Genomic DNA, 25,322 nt, shown 5'->3' on the forward strand with positions numbered 1-25,322 from the left:
TCTGATGGAAGTACCAATTTTTACATGCTGTGTATGGAATACCATTCACCTTTGTCACCTTCATAGGGGCAGAGACAGGCATTATAACCTTACTGAAACTGGCTTAAAAAACACCAAAAGACATAAAAGACCCAGAGAATCCCCCTGCAACAAACTGCTGTTCAGCAAGCCTTTCTAATTATTTAAAACTTTTAGCCACTTTCAAGAGAACATTATCAACAGCCAGAAGATGATGCTGCTTTTTTATTAGCTAAAAAAAAATCCCCAAAATCCAACTTCGTAAACCTCTAGTCATATTTACAGATCTCTTATTGCTCTCCTAGTATTATATGATGCCTATGTATGTATGTACACACACAAATATCAGGAAGTGTAATAGTCACTGTGACCTAAAAGTTAGTTTCACATCTTCAAACAGAACAGAACAAAAAAAGTAATTTAAAATTTTCCTCTGCTTACAGATCTGCTTCCCTCTTTTCTGGCAGGTTGTAGAGAGTCCAAGTAAGACAACTACTGTACTAGGTACAGCAAAATACAGACTAAGATGTCTCAGTTTAAGGAACTATGATACTAATCCAAAATACTAATATGTATTTTGTACTAGTGACCTATGTTAGACCAGAAAAGAAGTCTCCAAAAATGAAAGGAAAATCTTTAAAAGACCATTTTTAAATCACAGAATTAATTTCCCTTTCTATATCTAGAAGTAAATACAAAATATAATAACTAGGTGAATTGCTATACCTAATCTCTGCGAAAAAACCCTACATATATTGCTACACCTGCAGGAAACCCAAAATATACAAAGTGGAGCTTCTCTACATTGCTTAGGAAGAAGTTCCTACTTCCAAGTGCAACAGAACACTCGTTTCCTTGCAATTGAAATTCTACCCTTGTTTGAAATGTTAGCTATTAAAAAAACCCCAAACAAATGGCAAAAACCCAACTGATAAATGAGCAGCTAAATGATGTTTCATATGTGCACATCCCAATATGACAAGCTTCTAAGAGAAACAGGTTGCATGAAGAAATGATCCTTTACTGATATTAAAAATAATGCATTTTCTCTATAACATGAACTGAGAACTAAAAGAACAAGTACATTTAAACTGGTATGCTCAATACCTTGTCTTCTAGAACAGGTTCCTTGGACACTGAGTTTCCATTCCATACCCAAGTTCAGCACAACACAGTTGCTCTCTGTGTAATCTCCCATCCTCCATTCATATTCAACAATTTTATCACTGACCTGTGTTACATTCTTCCTCAATTCCCCCATTTTATCAAATGTGTGTACTGGCCTTCAAATATTGGTTTGATCTGCAGAAGTAATAATGCTTTGCATTCCATTACCAAATTAAAATATTCATCAGAGGACGCAGGGAGATCTTTGTGCAGTGTTGTTCTACACAACCTTCCAGTTTTGGTGGCATAAATAACCCTTCCTGGTACAGTCTTTTCAACAATTTCTGTTCACTCTGTATCAAGTTATTTTAAGTTGTACAGCTTTAATTTCCTGGGATACTCTCAGCAGGTTGTCCAAAAGCCTTACAAAAGCTGAGACACAACTCAAAGGCATTATCAATCCTGAAAAATAAATTAGCATTAAAGCTTCTGGCAAATTGTCATTGGTCCTTGCTTATATACTTTTTTGTCTTTTAGATGACTTAGAAGTACTGAAAAGAATTTTACTTGCTTTTATTCAGAAATGGAACTAGGTACCATTAAATTACAAACAGGCTCTCTCCCCACCACAGAAGTAAAAAAAAAACTCCACATCATTATCCATTCATCCGCCAGACTTAAGTTAACATTTATCTGTAATGATATTACTTACTTACTACAACAAAAGAACAGATTTATTATTAGTGTATTTTTGTCCTATTTGGCTTTTAATACCCACTCCTTCAAATTTATTCTCAGCTTTATATTTGATCATGCAGCCAAATACTTTTGTCTTCACTTTATAAATTAAAAAAAAATATTATATATTTGATGATGCTATATTCTTTTCTATAATTAGCAGAATAGTTAGGAAGGCCAAGGTCTCACTCAGACTGATAAATCTGAGATCAGTCCTTTGTAACAGGGAAAACAAACAAGAAAAAAAATTAATATGCAAGTGTTGGCACAAGAAATTACATATGGATAGCATTAGAAACCTCTGAGGTAAATATTGCATAAAACACTAGAAGGTAGGGGCAGAAGTTTACTAGATAACATGTAATTTACAAACAGTAATGAACAGAATGCTGAAAAAAATGTGTGAATGTTAAGCAGCTCAGCAGCCTACCACAATAAAACTTTATAATAATTTTTTAAGTGCATGAAATATAAAAAAACCTATACAATAAGTTTTGGCTAAACAAAAGATTAGTATCAAAATAAGCAGATTTTCCATTAAAATAATCATAAATACATATTTTAGTGAAATTACATTTTTCTTCTAAAAAACAACTGACTTCCTAGAAGCTGAGCACAATGTGGTATCCTATTTGGCTTTGACCTGATGGTCTAATTTTTTAAGTGAAGAAACTAAAAAAATATTGAGAAAGTTTTACTAAGTAAATTATAATAAAAAATAAAGTCAGCCATTTGAGCATAAAAACATACATATAAAGTGTATTGGGTTTTAGACAGCAGACAATAATTTCTCACAACACTACAGAGAAAATTAGTCTTCTTCAGAAGTACTTACAGTATGTCAAAAAAACCCCACATATGGCCCCTAAGGTAAGAGAACGAACAGGATCCATAAATCAGTGGTCAACATATAAAGTCTTATCATAGAAATATTGTAAACAAAATATAACCAGGATCCCAATGATCTTTGGTATACCAGAGTCCCAGGGAATCTCTTATGACACATTTTATATCCAGCTTAAGAGGGAAAAGAAACTGTTTAAACATTTTGCATTTAAACGATCACAAAAAAATCCAGTATATGCATATGATCACAGTTCAGAATGGTTCTTTTCTTTTAATAAAATGCTTGTGGCCTGTAATATCAAATATTAATCATTCTGGCCAAAGATCCACTTCTGGAAGGGGTCGAATGGATTACAGGATGCCAAACTCGGATGCTCTCCATTCCCTGTAAGGCACATATGTAGTGCTTCATTGTACAGAGTTTGATCCTAAAGTGAGGAAAAAAAGGAAGAAAAGTGAACAAACAATGAACATGCTAGTTCCCCCCACAGTTCTTCCCCCAAGCTGGGTGCTAAAGAGTAAACTCATACAGGTGATGTAGAGGGGGCTAGAAAATACATAGGTAGGATGTAAGTGCCAACTTGCTTTGTTAGGAAAATTTTGTAAAATATTTTAAGAGCATCTGAACATACAGATGTACAAAATATACAAAGCATCTGAATTGACTTCTAGGTGGATGTCTAGGTGTCTAGACAAACACACTAAAAGGATATCAACTGTTTTTTAAGTGACATTCCTACTAGTGACATAAGTTTTGATCTTCAACTGACAAGCTGAAATTATGTCCATTTTCCTGCCAAAACTAAACTTACATATTTTTGGCTTCAGAGTTTTTGCTTGTTGGCGTTTTTGCTTTTATTGAAAATCCCAAATTAACTAATAGAAATGCCATTTCACTGCACAGGATATGTACCTTCTGGTGCAGCCACTGCTCCTCCCCAACAGCAAAGGTTTTCTGGCCTTTGTAAGAGCACTCTCGAAGCTGCACAGGTCCCTTGGAAGCATGCAGACAAAGCTCCTTCTGAATGTTATGGCGAATTTCGCGGTGTGCAGAATATTCAAAGTACTATTTAAATAATTTTAAAAGAAAATTTTGGTAAACAAACACAAAGAAAAGTATTAAATTAAATTAAATTAAGCCTTTCAAAGTCCCATACACAAAGTAATAAATTTCTTTCCTTATTCAAAAATTTGAGACTACAGAATAATTCCTCTGATTTGTAGCACAGACACTTCAAAAGTGTTTACAAAATGAAAAGCAGTTTTTAGTAGTAATGCAATACTAATTTATACTTGTATGTCTAAATAGGAAATAAGATTTGCTGCATGTATACTATGATGTAAAACCTTACTCCCACACAGACCATATGTAATCCAGAGACAAACTGAAGAGTTTAAGATAACTTAAATGTTGGCATTTTTAGACTAAAAATCTGTATTCACTTCTGTTGCTAGAGCTAGATTTTGGTTTTTCTTAGAGCAACCAAAAAGAAAAGTTGCCACATGAAACAATGCTGTTGCTGTATACCAACTTTTGCTGCTTGATCTAAACAATAAATGTGAACAATAGGATGCTGTTATAGCCTCTTGTGAAGTAACCATTACAAAACTATAAGCATATATTTTGTGAGAGTCATTTTACTATGATTTCCTGACAGCAGACTACTTCTAAGGTTCAGCTATAATTCTGATCCTAACAGGGATTTACTTCTAAAAGTTACAGATAGAGCTGTTTTTCTACCCCTTCAGCCCTAACCTAACATCAGGTCTCTTGCTTTTCCCCCACATTTGCCAGCAGAGTCCCTAACATTACATCTCACTGCTACTGCTTCTTGCCTCTGGATGTCAGCCACCTTCATCATATCTTTCCTTTGAATATTAAGGCCAGGCTCAGTTACCCCCCTTGGCTTTCCATTTTCCAGTGGTCAGCAATCATCTCCTCACTACCTTGGAAGCCATGGGAACAGCACTGAGGAACAAGCAGACTCTAGGACCAACATTAGTCCTCAAAACAGGTAGTGAAGGAGTGACCTGCTTGGTCATTTAGCTCTCAGACATAGTAATTTACTCTTTATCTGGTAATCTGACTTAATCTGTCCTTTTATTTTTGGAATTTCAACATCTCTGCAAGCCCTGAAAATAATGACTTGAAAGCTATGTTTAGAACTTTATTAATTCTGGATACTGAGATGGGCATGCTTCCAGCCTCCAGTATTCTAACAAGGAAGAATAATACACAACTGATACACAATTCTGAAAACTAGGTTCTCTTATATTCCCATTTCAAATATATGGATGAAGATAACAGCATGGGAAATACCAGCCTATACTGCTGAAAGTCTGATAAAGAATAGAGGAAACTGAAAACAGAGCATTGTAATGAGAAGGGTTAAGTAAGCAAATATGCATCTCTTAAGCATTATCAGCAAAATCAGTTCTCTGAAGGCTGGCATTTAAAGGGATTCAGACTGTTATTTTGTTATTTTGTAGCAGGAGGGAAAACAAAAAACATAACACTTGAAAGAATAGAATTTTAGTATAGCCCAAGATAGCTTAAGAGAACAATAGAAACATACAGCAGATCTCTTAATACAATGTCTTTCTACAGTGTTCATAAATTACTGTGACAATGTGAAAAGGCTAATAGTATTAATACACAATCAAATAAAACCCCAAATTCAATCCTGTAAGAAGCTAACATAATAGGGTAGTTCTTAATCTAGACAGCATGCCATGTCTCACAAAAAATGATTAGGAAGAAAGTATCACCTGACTAGGATTATGTGTCTCAATTTTCACAGTGCCATCAATGGATGTCTTTTAAGATTGAAAAAAAATTATTAACACCCTCCCTCGCATAAGATAGCAATTACATTTTAATAAAAACTTTTAGACCTTTGCTGACCTTTAATTATTAAGGATCACTTTTAAAAGCAACAGAGAAGTATGCATTTCTGGGCAGGGAAGGAGATGTTTTTTTTTGATAGTATTACAGTAATGATGGAATGATTCAATATCTGACATCTATGGCAAGATATATTGTAGAAGGAACAGAGCACCATGGCTGCCTCCAAGAGCTATGGACCCAAGAGAGCTCCTCTTGAACAAATGGAATCATATTATTCACTTGCATTAGCCAGCACAGGATGGGCCACTTGGACCTCACACTGTGAGGCTGCAAGCGTGCCAGGGAAGGTGCTCAGGCCTGGACACTTGGTCTCCCAGAGGCCGGATTCCAACCAACATCTTCCTTGACACTGCGAGTCCTGGTGACAGAGAAAGAAGCAATAGGAGGAAGCATAAGGAAAGGAAGAATTAAGAAGACAACACTTATAAGACAGGAGTAAGGGTGGCATGAAAAGGTTTTGCACAGAAAAGAGAAGGCAAGTGAAGCAGTGCAAGTGTGTTTGAAATCTGAATTTGTATATTGAAGTTAAAACATTAGAAACAGGACATGACATGAAGAGTGGTATGAAATTTTTCTTTAAATATCTATATAGGAATTAACTGTTAAAATAAAGGAAAAAAGAGACAAGGAGAGAGAAATTGCATATTAAAAATTAGTCAATTTCTCTAAAATTAATTTAAAGTTTTTATATGGAAAAGCTACAACAGAAGAAAGAACAAAAATCAGGTATTAAATATTTTACCTGGTTTCCTCCAAGTCCATGACAAGAATACATAATCAGCGGTTTGCCACCATGGTTATTTTCACCAACATCCAGACACATGCGGTTACCTATATTTTTTAACTGAACAAAGAGAGTTGTCAGGATAAAAAAGCTCAGTGGAGTGACAGAAACTCAAACTGTCTCAGTCAGAGACAAAAGTCGCCTTTAGTTTAACAAGAATTACAGCTGTTTGTTCATTTTTACTTTCTGCTATACTCAAATCTAAAAATCCTGTTTCCTCGGGTAATCTTTTCTAACTAAAAGCCTAGTAACTACAGTCACACATGGAGTTATTTATGTGCCCGCTCTGTACAATGTTACTGTGATTAAAATCACAGGTTGAACAGATACACATAAAATATTTAAAACAGGAGGAAGGGAAAGTTTTATTTGTAAATACACACTAAAAATTCACATTCACCTCAAGCTAAGAGCTATTACTTTATTTTAGCAATGCAATGTCTAAAGTCATTGGCAGGGAAAATGACTTTTGACATAAATGAAAAATGAAAATGACGCAGCTATTGACAAAGCTATACAAGGGATGCAGAAGAGATTCTTTGTCCAGAGTAGTGACAGAAAACCCCAGAGCAGTTAAACATAGCTAACGTCTAAAAGCTATGGCTAAGGTAGTGCGAGAAATTAGCAAACTTCCTGGACTATGAGGAATATAGGAAATATATGCAATTAAACTTACATATCCAGAAAACAAAGGATTCAGGTCTGGCACATATGCTTCTGGATAAATATTAGTGAGGTACCAGGTAAAATTTTTACACTGCAGGCGCTGCCTTAAAGCAAGTCTTTTTGATATATCTCCAAATGTTTTCTGTTAGAGGAAAGGAGGTAAAGAAGGATGGAATATAAATATATTAACATTCATTTTGCACATATAAAGCTATGATATTCTGTGTATTACTAGGCAAGTTTTAAGCTTCATTTGTTGATTTTTTTCTTGTTAATGCTGTACTACTATAGTTACTGCTGTCTTTCAGTGTCATAACACCACTGACATCCTGCCTGCACCATTTCAAAGCACTTGCAAGAAAAATACATTGCAAGATGGAAAACATAGAAGTATCTTTAGTCCCAAGAAAGTTTTAACAGAGTGCCATGAAGTGGGAAAGTGCAAGTAAGAACATACTGATTACAGCCATAAAGCCATCTGATCTCACTAAAAGTGTAAGCTGAAACAACAAACTGGATTAATAAAATAATTAGCATAATATCCAGTACAATGTAGAATCTCCCAAACAAAATTCAGTTGTTTAGGTGCTGGACATGCCTAGGAAATGTAACACCTTCAGTGATACAACAGTCACAAAAATTTATCACATTAAAGGGGAGAGACAACTTCTAAAAGAAAACTAGATTCTAGCTGGGCAGAAAACTTACAAAATAAATAACCCAACATCCAACCTCAACCCCAAATATTTATTTACTTGAAAATAACTAACTTTTTAAGCAGATAGAGACAGGATGGTTATCCATCATCAAGTAACTTTTATTCTGCTGCTAAAGAACCACAAAACCTGCTTTTTCAGTAAGAATACGAAGCAACTTGAAACTAACAAGACATTTTTCTCACTCCAGAAAATAAATTAGTTTACATTGTCTACACCATTAGTTTCTCTCACGTTCTTCTGGTAGTTCCTGTACCTGCACAATGCAAACAACCCAGGAGAATGCATGAAAAAAACCACTAATAAAAAAACCTCACCATACAAAACCAACATTCATCACCCAAACGCTTTAGGTTTTTTTCATGCTTGTTGGGGCTGCAGCATTACGCAAACTAAACAGTCTTTTCATTAAAATATCTAGAATCCTTACATACTTTGTCAATAAATAACTTTTGCTCACCAAAACTTTCACCGCAGCAAGTGTGATTTCTAATACCACCACCACCACCTACTTGTTTCACAATTTTTGCTGCCTCTGTGTTTCTTCGGTAAAATATTTCTTTATATTCATCCATCCACACTTCTGCAAGGCGAACTTGGTTACGTGTGATCACCTGAGTACCTTTTGGGAAAGTATGGGGACTCTTGCTGCGAAAGACATGGCCAACAACAGAGCAAGGCATGATCTCCAACTGTCCACCACACTGCCATACCTAATAATAACATTTAGTGTGTAAGTACACTGCAATTAGAATTCAGGGAGTGGAAAAAAATGAAAAAAATTCAGTAATACTATTGTTTGCCAGAACACATCATCAAATCACTACCAAGAGTACATATATCAGGCATACCGTCAGTGAATTTCCTAATCATATAAGCTCTGGAAACACACATTTCAGATAGCAACCCTAAAAGCATTTTAAAAAAATTAAAAGCAGTTTATTGAGCATGTTTGTATTTCATTTAATAGGTAATTAGTAATTCAATTTTCCTTGTCCTAGTTGGCTGATTGAGCAGAGGAATCAGTATCTAATACTAATTTATTCTCAAATCCCCTGTACACTGTCAGCATAGAGGCAATGGCTAATTACGGAGCTAAACTTACTCTGAAAGACATTTCTATATTTTCACCTCCCCATATTTCCATTTCTTCATCATAGCTTCCAATGTGTTCAAAGTACTCTTTTGATATTGAAAAGAGACCTCCAGCAAAAGTAGGTGTTCTGCAAAAACAAAATTTTACCGAGAAAGAACAGTTTTTTAAATTTAGATGTAAAATCATGGTGCAACTGTTCTAGGAATTTTCTATGCACTTGTTAGTATTTCACTACAGTGTGCACATTCTGGGCATAGATAATACTTCTAGCACTTAAATATGTTCACACATATTTAATTCTCATTTGACAGCTTATTGCCATTTATTAAGAACTTGTTCACGCTAAAAACTGCTGGCATAAAAGAAGGTGTCAAGAAAACAAACAAATGTTCTCTGTGTGGAGGAAATCGAGCACAAGTACAACTCCTACAGACCAGTAACCTGTCTGTGGACTAAGCAGGTACAATTATCATCAAATCACTACTGTATCAGCCTGGTATTTGGGTGCTCTGACCCTTTTTGTCATTCTTTCAAGTAAAGTGAAGGAGGCGACAGAATCATTGTTCTGTCTCTGAAAATAACTGTGTATATCCTCTTCTGCACCTCCCTCCTAGGAATATAGGTAATTTCCACTGTATATAGAAGTAGTAATGCAGAGCAATTACTATCTTGATGAGGCTACATTTTTATGAATGCTTTAAAATGTGGTTCACAAAGACAGTATTACAAAAAATATCTAAGATGCTAAGATGTCTGATTAGACTCATCAGAAGAACTAATTTATTTACAAACTATTGTTCATAAGATAAAGTATGTGAAGACAGAAGGATTTAAACAGTATTCAAATTAAATTTACCTAATTGGATAGGTTTCATCCTTTCTTCTTTTATTCTCATGTTTAGGAAGAGACTCCCATCCAAATGACAAACTCCAATCAAAATTTCCTCTGTTGTGGCTATGCCCATAAGGAGATGGTTTACTGAATTCAAAGGTATTGAGATCGATAGAAGCAATGTCAGGGCTTACAACAGCAACAGGATTCTCAGCTATTCTTGCCAATAATGGCTCTAACCAGCCATAAAAGCATTCACCTGTGGAGAAAATGGGAACACTGAATTTTTGCTTGGCTATAAAGTAGTACACATTTCAACAGGTCCAGCAAGCCAATATGGACTATTTTTAATTTCAATAAAATGAAATAGCGATAGAAAAAATGATATATTGCTAACATTTATAATTAATAAAAAGTCTGCAACATTGAACTAAAGACAACAGCATTATAAACCTGACCTGACATATGTACAGGTTACACTTACAGTGAGCATCCAGGAAGGTGAGGGTCTCTCCTGTTGCTACTGAAGCTCCCAACAACCGTGCAGTGATCAGACCTTTTCTTTCCTTCTGACGGACTACTTTAACTATCTGAAACTGTTTCACATATTCTTCTAGTTTATCATGCAGGTATTCTAGAAAGAGAAATCACTGTCAGGATATTCAGTGTATACACATGCCACTGCCCAAAATGTTACACTATTAAGTGAACAAGACAAACAACTCACAATTACCCCAGAAATTATCTCAACATCAAAGCCATAAAAGTTCCTATCTGCTGAAGGTTATTTTTAGGGGCTGAGTATTTTGGGGGTAGGGGTGTAGGAAGAGGTAACCAGCAGAGAACAGGAGATAGAACATTAAAATAATTCTGAACAAGAAAGGACAAGCTAGTACATCTCTGCTGCAGTGTTAACCATCTGAATACCAATTCCATTTTCATAGTAAATGGATCTCATACTTACATTATCTACAGCTCATACAAATTCTTTCCTTAATGATGGCACATTTGCACAGTTTTGAAAGGCTATGGTATTTACAACAGCAACAGAAGCCACATAAAAACCAATTTAAATGTTCAGATTTTGAGAAAGAAACCCGCATCTCTAATGAAACATCCCACATCACTTTTTATTCTGCCCATCCTAAGTATTAAACTGTACTAGTGAACATGCTTCACATCCAAGTGTTTCAATAGACTCAATACAGACGTGCAAAAAAGTGTAAATACATTAGTACAAGTATGTAGAAACACGTTCATCTTAAGCTAAGCATGCAAAGTTTTCTGAGCTTGCATTTGTGTTTACACTAAGAATATACAGAATTAATTTTGAGACTCAGATTTACTGTTGAAGATTAGGTTGCCATCAAATAATTTTGCATTCTAATAAAGACACTATCCTTCATATTACTGAATTTTATTTGCCTAGAGACAACCACTGTGATAAAATGCAAATTTCTACAAGTCTGGGCCAATTTATACTTGGATGTAAATTGCAATTGGTTTGAAACAAAAATTACAAAGCTACTTGTCATGCAAGCAGTTATGCAGGTAAATCAGAATTGGAAAAAACAAAAATTGGGTTTTAGTTGTTTTTTTTTTGAGCACAGGAATTTCATATTTAACTACCTTATAGGAAAAATGGTGGGGGAGGGCTATTTTATATTAAAAAAAAAAAGAAAGAAAGAAACAAAACCATTTAGAATACTGTTATACATGTCAATAGTGGTAAAGAGACCTTAGCCAATTTATCTGCAATCATAACCTTTTCAATTAAAAACAAAAGTACCATCTACACTGGCATCATCCACCAAAATAATCTCTTTCAGCAGGATGGCAGGGGATGTGTACATCACACTGTGCACAGTTCTGAGCAGAGTTGACCATGCCTCATTATGGAAAACGATGACAATGCTTGTGGTTGGCAACGGCGGGCAGCGCTTAAACTTTTGTTCAATACATCTACAAATTAGAAAGTGTCAGGGGTTACAAAATGGACAACAATATTTTACTCAAACTCTTCAACTTTTCTTTCCAGCACAAAACTTTGTAATGATGGACATTAAATAGTCCTACTTTTCTGCTTTCTATCCTAGCTTTGGAGTGCAAAGGTAGGTACTTCAACTGAAGCAGCTGTTCAGAATATTTTTTTAATATCATGACTGAGAATTGAACAACTTAGTTTTGCTTCTGTCTCACACACATTTCAGTATATTTCATATAATATCCAGGCCTTCTTCAGGAAAAAATATTATTTTATTGAGAACAGCAGGTACTGACTGAGCTAACTCAAAAGTCACTATTACTGCTGAAACCTAAGAATACAAAGAAGAATATTTATTAGAAAAAAATCAGAGTTTGTAAGGAAAATATAACCTATCTAATTCAAATTTCAAAGCTCTGTAGAAGTGTTATGTAAGGCTTAGGGCAGCATGTCCCATTCAAGGGATACACTTTAAACCCACAGTTTTTCAAGGCTGACATATCCTAAACATAACTTTAGATCCAATGGCAAGTCAAGATGACAATGCTGCATTCATAAGTTGCACACTCAATGTTTATGGCCTGTCAGCTTTGGGGCCTGGAGGACACCCCAAGGCAATAACCAGAGTCACTGCCTCACAAACACACAAGCAAAGCCTCCCCAGTTATGCTCTAGGACAGGTTAAGGTGAGCTGCACTGTGTGTACCAGCAGCAGCTCAGTAAGCTCAGCCACTTCTGGCACAGATGCCTGACAACATTTCATCTGGCACTGACAGAGACTGCCCATAACTAAAATCCACTCTCCTCAAGCCCTACAGTCTACATTTAAAAAATTCTTCAATAAATACCACAAGATTGCTGCTGAGATCTTCCATTCCCTTGCTCAACAGTTTACAAATCCGAATTTATTAAATTATGCCTAAATTCCTAATTTATTAAATTAAATGATGTAGTTTTATTAACACTGAATGCTAAAAAAATGGGGGAGTGGTGTTTTAATTGGAAAAGTGTTGAAACCACATTTTTAGTTTTATTCTAAGTAAAACTAAGCAGGCTTCCCAAAAGTTACTCAGAAATTTTAGCCTTAAAGGCAAAATCAGAACACCTTATTTAAATATGGTTACTTTGAATTCAAAACCATGAAAGAAGTGAGCTTTCTAAACATTCTTGGCTTTGGCACTGTGGATCACTATGTACAGCCAATCATTATGTATAGCTAGGAGACTTTCCTAAACTACCACCTACTGCTGAACTCAAATCACTTTGCAGCCTGCATTTCTGAGAAGTTTTTCAACTATCAGGACATACACACTTCAACTTACTCAGGAGGTCGAGTGTCTGGTCCAAGATCTCGGTGTAAAGAAATCCTATCACTTGCAAATGCATTAAAACAGTGTTTCTCTTCTCCAGCCTGTTTTTCTTTCTGTTCTTCTGAACTCAGGTTGATGGTTTTAAACGCTTTGCCAGAAGCTCCAGGAGCATTAGGATCTTGAAGAGGCCGATCCAGAAAGGGCTTCAGTTCCACTGGAGTATAGTGCCCTGGCAAGCAGTGTCTCTCTCCAGGAACCTTAGTTTGCCTAATGGGTGCTTTTATCTGCATTTTGGGCTTTGCACCTTTGATATTGTTCATAGCATTTAACACAAGACCTAATACGTGACTTTTCTTTCCAACAACTGGCTCAATCCCTGCTTCATCCTTAAAATCTTGAACACCCACTTCTCTTTGTAATAAAAATAAAAATACCAGAAAGACAAATACAATAATGCTAAACTTCCAAAGTTTCCAGTGAAAAAATGTCTTAAATAGTTTAGGTGTCTTTTTCAAGGCCATTCTAGTTTTAAAAATTTTCACACAACAGAAGTTTCTGTGAGTGTTGTTCTTCAAATATGTCGCAGCATTTCTTGAAATTATAACACCTGTAAATTAAAACAAACAGTATTAATTTAGATGTCATTAGTATATTCAACTATGTAAAGCCATAAAAAATTAATGGGAAGGAATTAATTCACAACTCCCAAAAGTCAAATGTTATGCAAGCTACATCACTTAAAGATGCATCAAACCTATCTATAAAATACCCATAATGCTCTTTCCCTGCTTTTTGCTTTGGGTTTTATTTGTTAAATACATATAGATGAACCTGAAATCAGGCATACCATCAAGAATAAAACAGTATTTCTACATAGTGCCACTACTTCAAGTTTATTTTCTTCCAAGTAGTTTGTTTAAAATTAGAATAAAGTCTTATAGAGCAAGGAATTTTAGTTAAATGATGGGACAGAAGAAGAACAGGGGGCATCAATACATTAGTTCAAGCTGCATGTCAGAAAGAGCCATGCGGAAAGTGAACTAAAATATAGGAAAGACTTTTCAATCAACTTATTTCAACAATTTTCATTATTTTTTTCACAGACAAGTAATTATTCACTTTCTTTCAAAGATGAAATTATGAAAGACATTTGAAGACTACCAAAATCCAAGTGATTTGAAATAAATTCTCTCTGCCAAACTGGCAGTTTACAAGGGGATACCTTCTGCCATCAGCTTGAATAGCTGGAATAGCTATTCAGGGAATAGCTTCATTTTTGTCTAAATTGCATGTATGTGAAACAAGAAAAGAAATAAACAGCATCTAGCTAAAAGCCACACTTCCCACTTGCTAACTACTCACCGCAAATTGCAAAAAACTACTTTTCTATTTATTCCTCTGAAAAACAAGTAGCTCTTAACTGAAGTAATATATACTCAGGAACAGACACAAGTCAGAGAAAACAAAAACCCTCACCCCTTACCTGCTTTTCTTCCAAGAATCAGCAGGAGAAACTAAGCATCTAGATTTCTTCACATTATACTGTTTTTCAAAGTTTATGTCAGCTTAATAAACCCATACATTCAAACTACAGTGTTTTTACCATGAAGTTATTGTTAAAAGAATGCAGAGGGGAAGCACATTAGATCATACTAAAAGGTACCACAACCATGCTTCTCAACTCACAGAATTTCAAAAAATCCAAACCAAACAAACCAGTCCACTTCTGTGTCACGCATTATTTTCCCATTTTTCCTTACTGATGAAACATTTGAACTACAACACTGATACCTTTATATGGAACACTACACATAAAAACTATCTTCCCAATGAAAGGATTGCAACCAAATTACCAAACTACCAGACTGAAAAATGTCTTGTTTTCTCACAGTGTCTGGTGGGTTGATCTTGACTGGCTGCCAGACACCAACCCAGCCACTCTCTTGCTTTCCATCCTCAGCATGACAGTGGGGACAAAATAAGATGGAAAATCACATGGGCTGAGCTAAGGACACTGTGATCACTTAGTAGTTACTGTCACAGAGAAAACAGACTTGTAATGATGAATTTGAATTTACTGCCAATTTAAAATAAAGTAGGATGGTGAGAAACAAAGGCTCAAGCAACCTCCCCTGGCTCAGCTTCACTCCTTCATTCGCAATTCTTCTCTCTCCTTTCTGCCTAGTGGCCAGAAGGAATGAATAATAAGGGCTGTGGTTAGCTTGTAAGAGTTGAGCACTCCTCCCTCTGCACACTTCCCCTGCTCCAGCACAGGTTCTCTCCATGCAGTACATTACTTCAGCATAAACTGCTCCAGCATGGGCCACGCACGGGTCACAGCTCCTGCCAGGACCTTGCTCCTGCATGGGCCCTCCATGGGCTGCAGAGAAATTCCTCACTACAGTGTGCTCCATGAGCTGCAGGGGGAATATCTGCTCCAGTGCCTGGAATACCTCCTCCCCTCCTTCTTCACTGACCTTGGGTTCTGCAGAGTTTCACATTTTTCTCACTCCTCTTTCTCACAGCTGCTGTGCAGTATTTTTTTACCCTTTCCTAAATACCTCATCACAGAGGCACCACCTGCTACACTGGGTGGCTCAGCTTTGGCCAACAGTGGGTCTGTTCTACAGCTGGCTGGAACCAGCTGTGTCCAGCCCTGGATGAGACTGGAGGTGGGGGGCAGCCCCATGTCTCTTAGCACAGAGGCCACCTGTGCAGCCATCCTCACCTTGTCATGGAAATGCACTACACAAGGTAAAACACCAACTGTATGTACAGATCAGCACCCAGCATTGCAGGGACTCTGCAGGTTGCTAACCAGGAATGATTTCCTAACACCATCAAAAAGAAAATCACATTACTGTTTCACAGTATACCATGTACAAGCACATAAGATACTAGTAAATCTGAAAACTTAGAAATCAATAAGCAATATATCTTCCTCAAATGGAAAGAAAACATCTTCATATATATACCTCTATCTATCAAATACATGATGCCATAAGAGGCATTAGAAACAGGAGACATGTGGAGAATGCTGCCACAACACTCGTATGAAATGTGTCTGTCCCTAGAAATGAACCTTCCCTGGAGTTAGGTGGGTTGTGGAAGACAGCAACACAACTTAACCCTTTCAATATGGAGTAGTACACTCTACCAGCAAGCCACACACAGAAACAAGTGCAAGGGATGTTTCTGTAAGAAAGGATCAAGTGACAGTCCCGGAATATTATGTGCAGGAAACACCAGGTGGACAGAGGCTTGACTGCCACAAGCATGCAGCAAAATCTTTTGATATAGACAAATGCTGAGTGTAGTTTTGTTGACAAAATATCTGATAGGGATATTGCTTGCAATAAGAGAAGAGTTCTTTGTTACACAAAAGAGTAGCAGTTTCCAGAACAGAAGCTGCATTGTCCCAAGAACTTTTGCCATGAAGGCTGTATTTTACTTAGGGTTTTTACCAGGATAATTTTGTAGTCAGAAATACAATCTTTATTCCCCACAAATGCCTCTCACATTTTCATGGCATAGCAATGTGTCAGCACACATAGACCAAGCTACTATTCAATCCTCCAGGACATGATGAAGAAATATGTGGCATGATTAAACTCCCTGAGGTGACTGTTTAGCAAAGTGTTTAATCTTCTATTCATTACTGTTATTTTCACTAATAGTAGTCTGGATTCTTACGGCACTTTGAAATAACTAGCCCTAAACATCTGAAGTTGGATTTTTATTTTTTTGGGGAGAAGAAAATAACCAGAAAACTAAAATGTACTACTAAATTCTTCTAAAAGTGCCAAAAAGCAGCTGCCACGCTGCTTCAAACCACATCACATGGGCAGTGTGAGAATTCAATGCAGTCTATGTTACACTATGCCACCCACTGGTTCTGATGTCAGACTGTCTGCAAAAACTCTCACAAGAAAGCCTTGCTAATGTAGCCAACAAGTAGAAAACTCTGATTTTTTTTTAGCTTGATCTTAACAACACTGTAGAGAATAATCTTTTATAAAAAAGTAAAAGTATCATTAACCCAAGTCAGCAGAAATTCTTTCCAGTCATGCAAGACAAAATTCATTGGGGTTAGTATCAAAGATATACTTCACCTCAGTGTTTTTTAAAAAAGTATTTTAAAATCTACTTTTCTTCTATCTGAATGTTAAACAGGTTTCAAATGTTTCCTGACAATATTGCTTACAGAACATAAAAATCTAAAAGAATAGATAAAAATACTAAAACCCAAACAAAAAAACCCTAAAAATGAGAAACAATGGTTCAGAATTATTCTAATCAAAACCACTTAACTAGATAACTTGGCTTCAACCTGATTGAATTCCTCTATAACTGGAGAAGCACAGTCTCAGAAAAAGTTTGCCTATTTCTCCTTGTTATCAAAGCATACAATCCCTTCCTCAAACCTTAAGAGTCCCCTTAATCAGAAGGTGGGTGTGAATAAAAACACTGAGCAAATACTATAGGGAAAAAACCAAACAAACTTGACAATGGCGATCAACTGCTCTCACCAAATTAGTGAAAGGCTGAGAAAGATATTCAGGATACTTTAACTGTAAGAAGTGCTACTTCCCCTACTGGCATTTCTGAATATAAAATTCTGAACAGGGCTTTTTGTTTTCTTTGTGTATCAATGTAGGTGCTACTAGAACTTTAGTTACTGAAATAATCAATTTGGTAAATGATATTTTCATCTTCTACCTCTATGGAAATTGATGCCTTTTTCGTTGGCAAATAATTAAAAAAATCACTGAACAAAACTGTTTGCACTTCCTAGAAGTTCCTCTCAGAGGAACATCCAATCACATAAGCGCCTTTGGTGACAGACTAAGAAACATCCAATTCAGAGTGAACCCTTCATAAAGGTCTAGCTTATTATGGAACATGAAGATTCTTCACAGAATAAAAACCATTCACAAGCACTTCAGAAATTTGGGATAATTAAGTTGCTTAAGTTTAGCAAACTGTGCTACTGTTTATGATAATATTAGCTCATGATTTAAATAAAGGAACAAATGATCACATGAAATGTACAGAAGTTAAAGACTAAAGACATGAAAATGAGAAACAGAATCAGCTGTTCAGTTTCTATCTCCACACTTGCTTATCTGTTTCAGTCAGTTCCTACTGAATGCACTCCTAATAGGGTACACATACCTAAAAGGAATTCACAAACCCTAGGTGCTGTTCCTCCAGGTACATTCTTTGAAGCTCAGTCAGTAGAAATGTGGCTCTATTCCTGAAAAAAAGTTGTTGGAGGAATTCTGCATGTGCTCAGCTCCTGAGCCTTCATTTTAGAAACATTAAGAGCACAGGTTATTCTAGCAAATACTGGATGTAACCTGCCTCATTGATTATGACAGAGAAAGGAGAAGCTGTACCTCTGGAGGAGATACTGAAGAAGTTCTGAGGAACAGCAGCACAGAACGGCTTGCTGAAACAAACTTGGTCAAGTATTTCCTTCAGCAGTTTCATTTAGATAAAAAAATACATGAGGAAAAACCCCAAACAAACCATCACCAAACCTCCTTCTATGCATTCTGATGGAAGGGCTTCCAACTCAATCTGTCATGTGCCCTTTCAAAATCAGTGCTACTACCACTTTCCTACAGCCCAGCACTGCATGTGACAGGCAGAGACAGACAGCTCCCTCTGACAACTGATGGCACAGTAAAAATACACAGGAACCATTATTATAAAAATATTTATGGCTTATTTTTACAGATCTGGGACATGTAAATGACACACACTTATCGCAAATTTAAATTTCACTCAACTCTGTATTTTCCCTTTCTCCTTGATCAAATTGTTTTGGGCCTTGTTAAAATTATTTTAGATTGTCCCTAAAGACACCATGATGAAAAATGAGCATGATAGCAGCTGTAAAGTGCTGTTTTAAATTAGAAGGATTACTGTCTCATTTTCATTTAAGCACCAGAAGATAATGTCTGGACCATAACTAGAGGACTTTTGTTTGTTTTCCTGATTGTAGCAACATTTCTAAGATAACAAAAACACCCAAGTATCAAGTGCAGGTCGTAAAATCACAGTTTTCTAACTGGCCTTAAACTTTTGTTGAAGTGATAAGCATAAAGCAAAGAAAGTTTCCTCATGGGAGATTTACTGGGTTACTGACTGCTAAAGTAAGCTTTGTGGGAAGCTTCCATAGCTGTCTTCACTTTCCTCCTCTTCCCACTTCAGTGTCTCTTTCCCAGACACATTTCACTGCTGAATCGTGTTAGTCCACTGTAGTTAGTCACTGATGCTAAAATTTAATTGCTGAATCACTGTCAGTGGTTATGTGATATGATCTCTGTAAGCAGAACTATTTCCTATGGTACATGATCTCAGTGAGTCTTAGGGAAAATCAGGCAAGAGTAATACAGTAAGTGAATAAATCCATGCTTTACATGACAGAAAAAAATCTAGCACTTTATAATTTAGAAACTTGAGGCACTCTCAGATCTTGAAGAGGACAGGCACAACAATGAGCAGATTAGGAGAAGAAACTCATGTTGAACATGACTCTGTACACTGATTCCAAAAGAGAGAAAACCTTGGACTAAGTAACAGCTCTTTGAACAGGCAAACCAGGCAGCAAACATGGCAAAGCAAAAAATTATCTCAAAGCAACACAGTGTCACCTGGAACCACAGACACTGGGGAAATGTCACAGAGAGGGCAATTATACCTTGTTCCTATTTTGACAGGGCTCAAGAAATCCGGGCTGCTTCTGGTATCACCCCACCCCAAAAAAGGGACAAGTTAAGCAGCAATAGCAGTTAAGAGGAGGAGGAAAACTGGTCCTCTGCTCCTTCCCACAGTGCAACAAAAATAGCAATTCAGGCTCTTCGTAACTAACTTAATTTTTACTTTGCTCTGTTATTGAGAAGCCTCAAGATGACAGCAGCAGATGCCAAACTGCCCAGGCCATTGAGCAAACCTGGCTAAAAAAGGAAACCAAACCCTGTAAGTTGGCTGCTTTGCCTCAGGCTTTAAGTCTGGCAGCTCAGAAGTGCCTTTAGTCAAGACTGAATTGATCAATAGAATTGATAATCTTTTAAACAAAGGTCTTTTTGTTACAGAAGACTAACATATACGACACTACCGAGATGCATACGTATTTGTATTTCCAGTCAGATTTTTTATTTAACCAACTAAAATTTTTATGAACAAATTCTTCTTTGTAAGGAATATTTTGCACCAAGTTTAAAAAAATTTAAAATTCATGACACAGAGGTTATTAAATTTAAAGTACACTTCTTCTGTCAGTTTCCAGACCTAAGCAAACATTGTCTAAGTATAGTCACCTGCTGTGCAGAAGACTAACACACTGCCGGAGGGGACAGACAATGCGGTAACTCTTTAAAAGCCCTCGGAGCAGAATGAAATAGCCCAGAGTTATCTGGCAGTGTACACAACTGGTACCACCCTGCCGCCCCGAATCAATGCGGTACTGTGGGCAAAGCCTTGGGCGGGATCCGTACGTGGCAGACACCTCCCTCGGTCAATACCTTCGGTTTGGACAGTGCATCCGGCCGGCACTTCCCGGAGCCCCGTGTCCGCATAGGCAGCCCGGGCTCCTCGCCCGCTGCGCGTTCCCCCGGAGCGGAGCTCGCAGGGCTGGGCTGGCCCGGCCCCGGGCAGGCCCCCGGCGGCCTCGCTGGCACCGAGGGCACCGCGCGTGGGGCGTGCGCGCCAAGCGCCGCCTGAGGGGGACCCCCCGGGCAGCCCCGGCCCAGGGCAGCCGCGGCCCCGCGCCCCCCCCAGGACCGCCCCCGGACCTCACGGCTCCTGCCCGCCTGCCGAGCCCCGCCGGGCGCGCCCGCACCCGCACGGGCTGCGGCGAGCGGAGGAGAAGCGGCACCGGACGCTGCCCCGCCGCCGACCACAGCCCTTGGAGAGGCCAAGGAGGAGCGGAACCGCGCGGTGCCTCCCGAGGCTCCCCCACTCACCTCGTCCGGCGGGAGGACGGCGAAGGCGCTGCCGAGCGAGCGGCACCGCAGCCCCGGGAGGCCGGAGCCGGGCGGGCTCTGCGGCTTCCGCCCCGCGCCCGCCAGGTGCGCGCGGCCGGCTCCGCGCCTGCGCCCGCGCGCCCGCGCCCCGCCCTCACCTGGCGCCCAGGTGCGCGAGGCGGCCCCGGGGGCGCGCCCGGCGAGCCCATCCCGGCACGCGGGGCCGGCGGTGCGCGCTCCCGGCAGCGCCGCGGGGCTCGCTCCGACCAGGCAAGGGACACCCTGTGCCAGGCGGGACTGACCCAGCGCTCCCGGCGCTGGGAAACGACACACGATCCCTCTGAGGGTGAGATCACAGGCCGCGAGAAGGGATAGCACACTGGGCGCTCTCTCTTCACGATGCAGTTTCCCAGAGAGATAAGTACAAAATCGCTTTTCCACAGAAGCATGGTTTGATGTGGGGGAGAAAAAACCCAAAGTAATATTTGCGCTCCCATAACAGAGTGTAGAGTCCCCTGCTTTGTACACTCAATAATAGCAGCACAATCACCGTCTCACTCCAGCACTTCACAACTTCTTTCTATGAGCTGCAGAACCGCAGGTATCTAAACACACTCAGCAAGCACTAGCAGAGTTGGCAGTAGTTGTACTGATTTGTGTCAAAGCAGTGCCAAAAATGGTGATGCCAGTTCTTTTAGGAATTAGTATTGCCCAGGAACACTTTAATAGAGATTCAGACTAAAATCTCTCACAATTCACAGGTTCTGTTATTTCTAGATAAAATCCTTCCTTACAACTTTGACAGCTGACGCCTAAACTGTGCTAAGCACTACAGCACCTGAGACAGGCATAGCCAGCGGTCAACCTTTGTAGCACAAAATTCTAGTAAGGCAAATTTCTAGAGTGAACTTTAAAAATATCTGCTGTTTGCCAAAATAAAGCCTGCACTAAAGGGCATACTGACTCCTTAAATAACCCAGACACCCAATCCCAACCATCAAAAGCAGTGTCAAACAAAACCCCAACTCAGAACAAGACAGACCATTCACACAGCTTCTCTTTTAGCAAGCACCACGTCACATAATTAGCAACAACTTTTAGCAGAGACAGAAGCATGAGATTTTTGCAGTAATGGTCCAATTCTTTACATTTTATGGCAGGTCAATGTTGCAAAACCAAAGAGTTCTAATTTCATTGAAAGACAAAGCAAGATGTAAAACCCCAGAGCAAATGAAGCTAGATAGCAAAACCACTGTTAACATCTTTGAGAAGTGGCATAGTCATAAGCTGATGGAAAAATACTTGCTAGCGAAATATTTTCTTATTTTCCTCTTTTCCCCCTGTTCAGCACTGTATATGGAACCCATTAAAGAGTTATCATCATCTTCTGAGGAGCCAGAATCCACTGCCACTGAGACTTTCCTGAAATGTCACCTTTCAAAGAAAATCTTCAGCAAATTGTCTAACATTATAAGCTCTGTTTCAAGTATGTTTATAAAACTACTCACTCATTTAATGAATAAAAAGATTAAATTTTAGGTTACTAAACCAGAGCTGCCTGATTTTAGGAAGTCTTCAGCCTTTCTAAAAATTGCTATAGCCATATTTGAGAAATTATTTGCAAGTGTCAAACCTAGTCCAGAAATGGGAAAAAAAAACCCCTTCAAATTTCTTCCACTCTATTTTTGTTAAGAATCTTACTAGTTTGGTTACTTTTAGCTATTTATACTAATAATTTTTGCCTAATGATACTTCCTAGACCATCTTTTTAGCATTCTACAAATCTAAAAAATGCTTACAAATTAAACCAGGAAATGGTATTTAGCACAAGGTTACCAAAAATAATTTTATTTCCTTTAGAAGATATTCTAGGCATTCTGTACCTGCAGATGAAAAGGGGGACAAGAGAGAAGAGGAAGAGACACCTATGGCTTATGTTGCTATAGCTACCAGATGCTTAGATTTTCAGTTCCAGTGAATGAATCAATAGAACCCACAGCTTCACTCTCCTCTTTTATTCATCAAAGGCAGAAGTGGAAGATGGGTTGCTAAGCAACATCACACTGAAGAGTGCAGGGCTTTGAAATTAGCATTACTGACTCCCCTCCATCCCAGAAGTCTGTTCCATTCAAATCCACTTATTAAGGAGCTAAAACACCCCACCAAACTACCAGAACATGCATTTTTAAAGTAAGAAACAGTACAAGCAGATAGGTATGACACCAAACCATTTCTTCTGCAGATAAAGTAAAAAAAAAAAAAAAAAAAAAAAAGCGCAGGAAAACTTGAACTGGCTTACATAAACCAAAAAGATATTATATTAAAGCAAGATTTTTTCTGAAAGACTACTTAGACCCTTTCTAAAAAATGTTTAAATTCAAAAGCATATCTCATTTGTACTCCTATTTTAAAAACCTCAGATATAAAAAGACACCAGTGCCTAGATGGCTAATGGGAATTCAGAAATCCTACCTGCACGGGGTATACATAAAACTTGTCACCAAATTTGAAGTCTCAGTTCAATTTCTATCAACTAATTTCTGTATCTTACCATTGTCATGACTTAATCTGTCACACCTTATGAAAGGCTAATGTCCATCTTATGAGAAAAGCAAATCAGATGCAGGTGTCTTGAAGTTTCTGAAAACATCTTGTACCTGTTTTTACTCTGAACTTCAGCTAAATGTTATTCCTATGCTATCCAGGAAGTAACAACACATGGATCTTGCATGAATAAGGCTGTGTACAAAGAAAAGTTGTTTTACTAGAAGCTGCCTCAGTACTTATTCTTTTAATAGTGAAACCGCCCCCCCAATGTTATAACCTATTTATAACATACTGACCCCCCACAGCCCACCTGTCAGAGTTCCCCCCTTCTCAGCATTCTCCAGATATTTCCATTTTCCTCATTCCACTCCAATACCATCAGTTTTTCCCTAGAACACTAAATCTTCCTCCTCTGAGCTCTGTCATGCTGCAAACTTACAGGAAAGAAGCAGGGGGCAGTCATGTACAGACTGACTGATAGTGCTCAAACAGAAAGGACAAAGCCACATTCTAAGTTTCAAGGACCCCTAGGGAAGAAGAGGCCACTTATTTAGGTCTCTTCTCCCTTCTAATATCCAGACAAATCTTGCAGAAGCGTTATAGTCCTGAGACACATCTATTCATTTCAGTTTAGCTGACCAACAGCTCCAAAGTCACTGGAATGCAGGACCTAGCAACCACCAGCAGGCAGCATCATTGTCTAAGTGATGCACCTCAATGCATTCAGAAAACAAGGCTAAAAATTCCCCAAGACACAGCACCCAGTTATTGATAAGCAAGATTAGATACAACAGCAAACAGGCTCCCTTTGGTAGCCTTAACATTGAGTTGTCCTAAAAAGAAACCCAAAAAATCAAACTGAAAGTAACTCTACACAATGTCAACAGGAAAAGCCAAAAACTTGCTTACAAAATATATAAACTTAATGACTACCATTAAGAATTCCCTTTTCTTAACAATGCACCTCTAGTAGGTAAGACAGGTTGTTGTTTTAGTGTTGCTTCAAATAAACACAACAAAATATGGAGTTTTTATAATGCCAACACTTTGTTATGATAACACTTTACAAAACACATATGGGAGTGGTATTCTATCCTGAATAAGAAAAAATATAATTTCTTTCAAAGTTGCAGATTTTTCATAAATATAATCCAGATCTCTAATATAGTTAAATTCATCATATCCACAGTATTTTTTGCTGATGTGGTCTCTGTCACTGCAGTATTTCATTCATAGTTTCCAAAGTCTGGTTAACTCCATGAGTCATGAAAAACAAATTCAGTTTCTTAGAGATGCTCGGGCCTTGTCCAGTATCTCCTTCCTGATCTTCGGATAGTTTGGATGCACTTTAAGGACCTGTTAAAAGACAATACAATCCAAAAGTTCTGAGTTGGTAATCCCCCTCATCACTGAGCTGATGCATTTTAAAACTAAAATAACAACAAGTTTGTTTTAAGAACACACAAATATTTAATTGTGGATAGAGACCACCACACATGCAAGTGAAAACCACCTCTATCAAAGACACTGCTTCATTTCCACTGTTCTTTCAGCTTGGTGCAGAAGGCATGGGGGTCATAGGCTAAAGCCTCTGGATGACTTGAAATGCATGAATCAGAAGGCACCTCTGGAGACATTTCTGAGGTTTTAAGCATTCTTTCTCTGCGATGATGAACTGCCTTTATGTTTTCATTCCCCTGGACCTTTCTTAGCATATTTTACCTACTTCATCTTCTCCCCTTCAATTCCCTCTCCTCTCTTACCCTTCCATTCATTTTGCCCATCCTAATTATCTTT

General features: G+C 38.1%; 2 protein-coding genes across 4 annotated transcripts in view; both read right to left on the reverse strand.

The window, feature by feature from the left end:
* Positions 1-1,018: 1,018 nt before the first annotated feature.
* On the reverse strand, positions 1,019-21,045 carry GALNT3 (polypeptide N-acetylgalactosaminyltransferase 3). 2 transcript variants are annotated; one of them, XM_063162033.1, is made up of 11 exons: positions 20,979-21,045; positions 13,018-13,612; positions 11,501-11,673; positions 10,196-10,345; positions 9,736-9,970; positions 8,889-9,006; positions 8,296-8,496; positions 7,078-7,209; positions 6,360-6,461; positions 3,623-3,775; positions 1,019-3,137 (listed from the first exon to the last, which is right to left on the reverse strand). In XM_063162033.1, exons 2-11 carry the CDS (start codon positions 13,524-13,526, stop codon positions 3,015-3,017), a joined length of 1,896 nt encoding a protein of 631 aa, XP_063018103.1. In that variant the 5' UTR covers positions 13,527-13,612; positions 20,979-21,045; the 3' UTR covers positions 1,019-3,014. The 2 variants fall into 2 exon arrangements, with proteins under 2 accessions (XP_063018103.1, XP_063018104.1); XM_063162034.1 differs by lacking the exons at positions 1,019-3,137; positions 3,623-3,775 and adding an exon at positions 3,800-5,975.
* Positions 21,046-24,548: 3,503 nt separating this feature from the next.
* The window catches only part of TTC21B (tetratricopeptide repeat domain 21B), a 33,469-nt gene continuing 32,695 nt past the window's right edge, over positions 24,549-25,322 (reverse strand). For both annotated transcript variants that reach the window (XM_063162035.1, XM_063162036.1), the window contains one exon: positions 24,549-24,881. In XM_063162035.1, coding sequence (XP_063018105.1) covers positions 24,804-24,881 — 78 coding nt within the window. In that variant the 3' untranslated portion in view covers positions 24,549-24,803. The remainder of the gene's footprint in view (positions 24,882-25,322) is intronic.

This window comes from Melospiza melodia, chromosome 8 (assembly GCF_035770615.1).
Source record: "Melospiza melodia melodia isolate bMelMel2 chromosome 8, bMelMel2.pri, whole genome shotgun sequence".
Lineage (NCBI taxonomy): Eukaryota > Metazoa > Chordata > Aves > Passeriformes > Passerellidae > Melospiza > Melospiza melodia.

Excerpts from the sequence above, each read along its gene's own strand:
- GALNT3 (XM_063162033.1), bottom strand. The coding sequence starts at position 13,526 with ATGGCCTTGAAAAAGACACCTAAACTATTTAAGACATTTTTTCACTGG. Across the intron at positions 7,210-8,295 it reads CAGCAAAAATTGTGAAACAA|AAAACATTTGGAGATATATC; the intron begins GTAGGTGGTGGT and ends TTCCTCTAACAG. Across the intron at positions 3,776-6,359 it reads ATGGACTTGGAGGAAACCAG|TACTTTGAATATTCTGCACA; the intron begins GTAAAATATTTA and ends TTATTTAAATAG.